Genomic DNA, 9139 nt, shown 5'->3' with positions numbered 1-9139 from the left:
GGATATCGAATACAATTGTGTTTTCCCACATTAGAGGCAACATTAATGAAGCTGAGGAAAATAACAAGGATCAAAATTGCACTCAAATTTAAATTGAACCAATACTATGCCAATTGGAAGGGAAGATTTTAAAACCCTTGTGAAAGCCTGGGGTTTCCTTCAGCATTCACTAAATATTGTTTCACAATTCCTTCATCTTATTCCTGATATTTCTAAGGGCCACTCACAACATTGCTCCACAATATGGAACGTTGCTCTATAACACTACGAATGTGTTGAAGAGAGGTTGGCTCTTCTCTCATGTTTACTTATTGGCCCATTACTGAATACTACTCTGGCTTAGACTCTTCATATCTTGACCTATTGACTTATTTTACCTATGAAAGTATCTGAAGAGACAGCGATGCTGCCACCTAAGAATCTGTCAAGTTGTCAGTCATTTCCTCCTGTCCCACCGATTATGGCTTTAGGATACAGGGTAACAATGATTTGCAACCAAACAGATCATACAGTATTATTAATTAACTATCATCCAGGACCTTGAAGTCACCATTCAAAGCCTGGTGTGTTCTTTAGGTCAAAGCAGAGATTTCTGCAGTTATCATTGTCTCCAGCCTAATCTGCATTGTTGTGAGGCCCTCTCTAATGTTACCAGCATGGATAGGAGTAAACTCTGCCACCATCTTACTGCACATCATCAAAAAGAGTTTTCAGTGTCTTCATATGAATCTGGTACTTCATTAGCATCCTTCTTTTCATGTATTTCACCTGAGATTATCATTGCTAAGCTCATCAAGGCTAACACTTTCTTAGCCTTACCTCTAGAAACCCTTCTCCATTTCTATTATTTCTTCCTCTGACTTTCTATAACTCTTCAATGACTGATTAGGCTGATGAGTTCGAGTGAGATTTGGAGTGATAAGACAGACAAATTATCTTCCTGAACTTACCTTATTACCTAGGCAGCATGACCTCCTGGTGCCCTGCTCATTGTATTCTCCCACTCACTACAGGGGCAAGCATTTGGAGCTTCTGGGATTTTTGGTGTCAGCACCATTTGTTGAGCCCAGTGGTACACCTGGTCAAGTGCTCGCAGTCCACAGTTGCCCTGAACAGGGTGGTTTATTTGCCCCATATATTTCAAACTGAGGGTAATTGGCACCCCACTTTGCCAATGGAACCTGGACATCCAGTTGAATGGGGGAAATGTGCAGTCGCTGCCCATGGAGTGTGCCTCAAAATGTTGGTGACTGATAGTGGTCTAGATCTGGAATCAAGAAGTTACCATTCTACCTTTCATGTCGGGAATTGTTGCCATTTGATTTGATTTGCTTTATTATTGTCACGTGTACTGAGAGACAGTGAAAAGTACTGTTTTGTGTGCTAACCAGATAAATCATACCTTACATAAGTACATCAGGGTAATAGCTGAGAATGCAGAATCTAGTTACTATGCAGTGAGCAGAGAATGGGAAACTGCATATCAATGAGGTGGGATAACATAATAATGAGGGCGTTATGACATGCTATTGGGCTGGAGGCCCAGAGCGGGGCAGCTGGCAGTCAGCAGACTGGGGGCTGGTGTGGTCAGCCTGTCACAGATGGTGGTCAGAGGCTTGCAAGTCTGGTTGGGGTCGGCCCAGTGTGGGGGAGAAATAGACCACGTGTAGGAAGCCCCAGTGCAAACTGAGTGCAGGCCTTTAGAAGGACTGTCATGTCTATGTTTTAACTTTATTTCTTTATTTTTCTAATTTATGCTTTGAAGAACTATAAAGTAGAACTTTAGCTTTTTTATTTATTTCCCTTCTTTTGTACCTATTCTATTTCAGTATCTAAGATTTGTAACTAGGTACTTTGTACCTAAGATGACGCTGTGTGTGGCGAAATTGTACACATTTCACTGTACTCTTGTACTTTTGTACTTGAGTACACATGACAACAAAAACTAATTCCTAATTCCTACATGAAAATAGCCCTCTCACTGCCTACTAGTGAGAATCTCATCTCACCATTCAACGCCTGGTTGGAAAATGGGATTATTTGCTTTGATGATACAAAGGTCTTCACTGGCCATTCTCCCAATCTTGTCAGTGCCCACTCTGTACAAAACTGGAAGGATTCCACACGTTGTACATGTCTGTGGATTTTAGTACATTAATAGAAATCAATTGCATCACAGTTCAACAGTTCTGTATTTGCAATGACCTGTGTGGTAGACTTTGGTTTATCCAACAAGATGGACAGCAGGGATATTGCCAATTGCTAAAATGACACGGAAGCAGATTGCTTTGAAGAGTTTGTTGATCATATTTTCATAATTCCAGATAGCTGGCATGTTAAAAAGTCATGTTTTTCACAATTTTATCAGTCAGTCTTTGACATTTGTTCTGAAAACAAAGAGGAAGCCAAGAAGAGGAATTTGTCTGTGTGTTGCTTTTGCACCTAGAGATGAGATGGTACTGAACTGCATACACATGGCATTTTACATTATTCATTGTTTATTATGTAGTTTTATTTTTATTTTTATTAACTCATTGTTAGATATGTATTTGCGTGAGATTTTTAATGAATGAGCAAAGGACCTATAATTTCTGAACAGACAACATTTGAATTGAATTAAGTACTGCACTGAAACTTTTGAAAGTACATTCATTAGGCTCTTTGACATCAGATAATATTGATTAAGGTGCTGCATAGTTTCCTCGCCCTAATCTGTCACTCAGAGCCTGGGTAGGTGCTGGTCGTGTTCAGCAGGTGATCTTCTGTTTAGACAAATCTTTCAAGCAAATGTTCATCATTTTATATGACAGTGCTCTCTCAGAAGAGATGTCTTAAATTAGAGGGATCCATGATACATGCAGTGAATTTTATTAAAATTACATATTTAATGTAATAAAACATACCGTACCAAGGCACTTTGTAGAACTATTATAAAGTTTAGTATGACACTGGGGTCATGGAAAGTTTGGTCAAAGGAGTAGTGTTTAGGAATGTCTTAAATGAGGACAGTGAGATAAAGAGCTGGAGAGACATTGGGATGATTTACAGCACTTAACAGCCTAAGCAACTGAGGGCACTGATGGTTGAACAATTAAAGTCAGGGATATTCATTAAATAGAATTATGAATACAAACACCATGAATAATTGTGGGACCGGAAAAGAATAGACAGGCAGGCAAGGGTGAGGCCAGAAAAGGATTTTGAAAACGATGGTGAGATGTTTAAAATCAAAGCTGTTGCTGGCTCAGGAGCCAATGTAGGTGAGCACAAGAGTGATAGATGAATGGAACTTGATACCTGCTGTAAGAATATTATTAATGTATATTGTATATATTATTGGTCATTGGAAACTTGGGCTGCTGTGTTGCAGGGAAAGAAACAAGTTGTTTTTAGTAATGCAGCAAAAGGAGAACAGTTCACTCATTGGTTACACAAAAGCATGTAAGATTTGATGAAACTGTATTTGATACTTTTGTGAGACAGATAAGCACAAGGTGTCTTTGGATTGAAAGAAAGAAACTGCCAAGAAAAAGCTTTTGGATTGGTTCTAAGTAGCTATTAGTTGGCTGTCAGAGCTCCAAAAGCCTGCAAGCAAGTGAGGTCAGTCTCTCTGTCTCTCTTTCTCTCTCTCTCTCTGAGTGGAAAAGAAATAACCCTCAAAGACTGTGCAAAGAGAAAATGTCCTAACTCAAGTCAAGTCCTGGATTTATCTGACCAGCCACTGAATTGAAAACCACTGCAGTTGACAACAAAGTGATTGCCATGAGGAGAAAATCACCTCAGCTCCTCTTTTGCTTTCGACTCTTAATCTGCAAACTTTGTTCCCTTTTTGCCTACATTTTCCACCAACCAAATTCCTGAAAAACTGTTTGTCTCATCATTTTCTGTCTATTCTACCTGTGAATAAACAAGAGCATATTGAACTTACTGGAGTATAGTTCAAGTTTGCTTATTACTAATTAATTATTCATTTTGTCACATATTGAGGGATACATTTGTTATAATAAATACACTTTTATTTCTTGTTTATATTAATAAAAAAAATTTAGGTCTCTTTTATCTTTGATAGTGATCACATCCAAACATTAATAGTGATTAAACTGGACATATTTCATATTTGGATGACTTGTGGAATAGTGGAGCTTGATTTCCAGTGCACTATTTCCATCAAGATCCTAACACAATAAGAACAAGGGGAGCAGAGTTTTAAATTGCATCAGATTTATTCAAGTTTGTGTTTAGGCAAACATCTAATCTGCATTATATATGCAGTTTTAAAATTGAAATTCATCCTACGAGTGCAATTTTGCGCTCCTCGGAGATGGCAAGAAAGGCAAAATGTGGGTGAGTTGGCCCTGAAGAGATACTCACCCCCTTCTTGCCATCCTTAAGAAGGACAAGAAGGTCCATTGGTGATCTACTCAACTCACCACCAATTAAGACAATTGAATGGTCAATTATTGGTCATTTAAGGGACTTAGTTTGTCACTGGCCTGAATATCTGTTTTCCTGGAAGGTGAGAAAAGTTCAAAGCTTGGTTGCAGTATCGTACATTTTTTTCAAGAATCTAATTTTTCTGAACTTGCTGTACTTTCCCAATTAACTCATTAGTACTCACGTCATTTAGGGGCCAGATCAATCCAGCCTGTAATCTTCTTACTTTTCCTTGCAATAAGCAATTATATTATATAGAATCATAGAATTATTTTAGCCTTTCTAATTACTCCTTGTACCTGCACACTAATCTTTTGAGATCCATGCACAAGGATACCCAGATTCCTTTGCACCTCAGAGCTCTGCAGTATCGCACCATTTAGAAAACATACCGTTATTCTTCCTGCTGCATGCACAATTTCACATTTTCTTCAATTATACACCATTCGTCACAGCTTTGCCCACTCACTCAACCTCTCTCTGTAGCCATGTCATTAGTTATTACAAATTTATCATATTCATTTCTATGAAACAGGATTAATTGCAAGCAAACTTAAAAGTATTACCGAGATAGCAGGAACTGCAGATGCTGGAGAATCTGAGATAACAAGGTATAGAGCTGAAGAAGGGTCTAGGCCCGAAACATCAGCTTTCCTGCTCCTCTGATGCTGCTTGGCCTGCTGTGTTCATCCAGCTCTACACCTTGTTATCTTAAAAGTATTACCTGCAGCTCACGGTTCACAAAAATAATCTGAGATCTTATAATCTGCACAAGGGTATGGAGCTGAATTCCTTTCACCTTGAACTGTAAATATTTCCCAGCATACTCCCAGATGCAATACTGCCTTTCTTGGGTGATGTGGAGGGTGGGGGACAAAGTTTCAGTAATCCTATGGCACTTATATTCTCCAGTAATATTTGTACATCAGGCTTGTGCTGTATTTTTGGAATAAAGTCCTCTATGTCAAAAGTCCACATGGAAATATTCAATTGCGCTCCTTTTTAGAGTCTGCCATTTCTCACTGTATGGATGAATACATTAAAATTTCATTTGTAAATGATGTTTATGTTAACTTCTCATTACAAAGAACTTGCTCCGTTTCTAATATTCCCCATTCAGGTTCATTGAAACTGTGACCAGACACAGCAGGAACTTCACTCATTGTGGTGTGGTGCTCTGAAGGAGGAACAGATACATCAGCAAGCCTAGAACCAGCAGTAATCTCCAATGACTGCCAAAAACCTTCACATGAAGAGGTCACAGCTGAAGGCCCCCTCAGGATGTGGAGGAGCTACAGGAATGCCCAGTCTATTGTCCTTGATGCTATTTCCTACAGATGAGTGAGGGGCAGTTATGCCATAGACAGAGGTTGTCGTGGAACACAGTTTTAGAACTGTGTCATTTGCTGGAGTAGGACACACGACCTGAAGGAGTGGGTGGAAATTCTATCCCAGTGGCCATCAAGGTGCAATTTGCTGCTTCAGAGGATCCACGGGGGACTTGTGTGGGATTTCAAAACCCTGAACACATAAATATATCTAGGCTGTTACCAATGTAGGTTGTACTAGATAACACTACTTTATCTCATCTCCCGATGACAAGGTCAATGCTGCAGACCAAAGAGTGGTTTTGCCAACATAATTGGATTCCCACCGTGTAGACCATGATGGACTGTACACATGTCATTTTTGAGAGGACCATATCATAACACAGTTCAGTCATCAATAGAAAAGAGTTCCACTCCATCAGGGATCACCAGCACCATATCTCAGAGCCTGCACTGACAGCCCCGCGAGCTGTTTGATGCCTTTTTCCTGCAAAATCAGGGGTCAGATGCCCCACAAGGATGGTTACTGAGAGACAAGCACTACCTTCCACAACTCTGGCGAATGACTCCAATACACAACCCCATGATAGAGGCCAAGCGTACATAAAATGCTGCCAATCTTCCACCAGGACCACTGTGGAGCAAAGAGGCCAGTTCAAGATGAGAGAATACACTTGCAACACATTTATGAATGTGGGTATTTGTATTTGCAGTGAACCGTCACCTGTGCCACCCATATGCCCACAGAAGCCTTTCTTTTCCCCTCCCACTACATGCACTGTAAAGATCAGCTCTTGACTGAGTGTTTGACCTGATGCACAGTTGGACTTTAAATATGATGCCAGTGCTGGAAGTCTTGGGGCAACTTGGCTGTGATAAGAACTTTCACAATTGCTGATCACCCAATAGAATGAAGGGTGCTAGAGAGGCAGGGAGCAAATATAATGAGGGAAGCTGTGTAAAATTGTGTAAGATAACATAGCAAAGGTAAAAAAAGAGAAATCCTTAATAAAACTCCCTGAAATTGAATGTTGACTAATTTTTGGTCAAATTGAGAGAATGACTGTCACTGATTTTGTTAAATTGAAACAGGCATAGCATTATTTCTGTCTGCAAAAGATACAGTCTGTGTATTAGTACATGCAGCATCCAGTACACACAGTGGACTACACTAAAAGGCCACCTGTCAATCTTAAATTGGGTGACAAAATAATTCTTGGTAAACATGGGTTTATTTATCAAATACTGTCCTATCACAGAATCACAACTATGAGCAGGTTGGGCACTGTCAGTATCTCAGCTGATGTGAACAGCTTTAGGGACATGCTGCTTGATATTATTGACCAGTCTTTGGAAAGTGCAGGCCACACACTTAGCATCACACTGGCACCGAAATGCACATACTTTCACAGTATTTCTTGCACATTTTCCGATGAGTGCAAGATAAAAAAAAAAATTTTGAAGAACTGTGTCTTTTTCAGCAATCCTCATTTTTTGTCCTACCAAATGACAATCTCAAAAACATATTTCAAATCCACTTGTTAGTAAAACAGCAGCGTGTCTACTCAATGGGATTTGGCAGTATTATTGATCTTTTTCTTCAAAGCAGACTCATCTTCACAGATGCTACCATGCAGAAGGCCACTTGGCCCATCATGTCAACACTGGTTAAACAAAAAATAACCCTTGTTAGAAATTGCAGTCTCGCCCCACCCCCACAACCATGTGTATAAGGACAGGCTTAAAGAGAAGAGCTGTCTTTCTTACTTTTCTGCTTCTAGTGCATACAAAGTCAATAAAATGTCACTGAAGCAATCTCTGAGATAGGTTCCCCTTTAAAACATCAACAGTTCCTTGAACGCTTTCTGGCTGCGATTTGCCAACTGAGTTTTTCTCATTCACTGGAGGATTACAGTGGTCTCCCTGACAGCTCCGGCCAAACTAAATTGAAATATACTCGTGTACAACTTCCAGCTATTACAGTCTCCCTTTCCGCCCTTCACACTATGTCAAGACTTTTTTTTTAGCAACATGTACATTCCTTTTAAAACAGAATATCAATGTCAATCTCATTCAGAACATACATCTGCGAGATGAGTTGGGATTTTATGAAGACTGTTTCAACAGTCATTCTTGTGGTAAGAACAGCTTATCTGATAATGCAGTCTCAAGTCAGTGCTACAAGTAATAAACTTTCATATATGTGTGAAATGTATATTTAGTGGCTGCCTCTACCCTTGGGTAGTAGCAGTACAGAATTTTAATCCAGTTCACGTTTTCACTTGCCTTCAACTTAATCTCCGTCGGTTTCCAAAGAGGTCGCAATTCTTTCAGGAGCGCTTCAATGCCGTTTCTGGGCTCCTTTTCGTCCACATAGATGTCAAGATATTTGGTTCCTGTGAGGGGGCTGGCCACGGCAAAACTCTCCATACTCCCTAGGCAAGCCCTGGCTTGCAGTTTGAACAACACTGTGCGTGTCTAGTGTTTAGATTGCAGCCGGAGCCGGCCACTGACCTCCTGGGCAAGACCGACCAAAGTCCCACCTTATAGCAGGAAAGACCATCCGGAATATCCCCACAGTTATTTGAACGCCAGCAGATTTGTAGGATGCCTTCACCATTTTCCCACGATGCTGTCCAACCTACTTTTGTTATCTCAGGGCTGATGACCCCCAACTATAATTTAGTACTGGTAAATGCATCCCTCAGACTCTAATCACTTTAATACCTAACCGAGACCAGAATTGTAACCCGTGATTGCATTCAACATCCAGAACACCCTAGGAAGATTTTGTGACTTACACCCAACACCCAAACCTACCTTGGAGGAGACATATCAGTGCAGAATACAATTATGCATGAGATGCACCTCAAACCATACATCAAACCAAATGTAGAGAGGATCATGAAATGGTGCATGAAACATGTGCTCTCTTGGCGAGACATATACAGGCCTATTCTACACCCAATCATATTTCCTGAGGGGTACACTCTGTCCAACCACATCCAAGAAATGGCATTCATGGATGTGCAGAACTAAACCATAACACAGCAGGCTTATAAAGAAGTCTCAACAACCAACCACACTGAAGAATTGTGAGGACACATTCTGCACAGCCATAGTGCATTAGCATACAAATACACAGCGGCCTGTTTTAGTTTCTATTAAGCCCCAAAAATGGACATAGATGCAATGTAAAGGTATTGTATTTAATGGAAGCCATTTCTCCCACGTCCTGTTGGGTGCACAATGGGTGCGCTCTCCCACTTCGCCAACCTTGTTACTCAAGACAAGTATTGTACACATCCTTTCCCTATGTTTAGGGTACCAAGTCTGATTCATGAACAAAAAACAAAATATCTAGTGATGCTATGGAC

The 9139-nt window shown here is 40.2% G+C and overlaps 1 protein-coding gene across 1 annotated transcript in view; it reads right to left on the bottom strand.

The window, feature by feature from the left end:
* Positions 1-8192, bottom strand: part of LOC125485242 (ethanolamine kinase 1-like) — a 365364-nt gene extending 357172 nt beyond the window's left edge. Inside the window, exon 1 of the mRNA XM_048607181.1 lies at positions 8049-8192. Coding sequence (XP_048463138.1) covers positions 8049-8192 — 144 coding nt within the window. The remainder of the gene's footprint in view (positions 1-8048) is intronic.
* Between the last annotated feature and the right edge of the window lie 947 nt (positions 8193-9139).

The sequence above is a fragment of the Rhincodon typus genome, chromosome 17 (assembly GCF_021869965.1).
Source record: "Rhincodon typus isolate 14 chromosome 17, sRhiTyp1.1, whole genome shotgun sequence".
Classification (NCBI taxonomy): domain Eukaryota; kingdom Metazoa; phylum Chordata; class Chondrichthyes; order Orectolobiformes; family Rhincodontidae; genus Rhincodon; species Rhincodon typus.
This window is presented reverse-complemented; position numbering and strand designations above follow the sequence as displayed.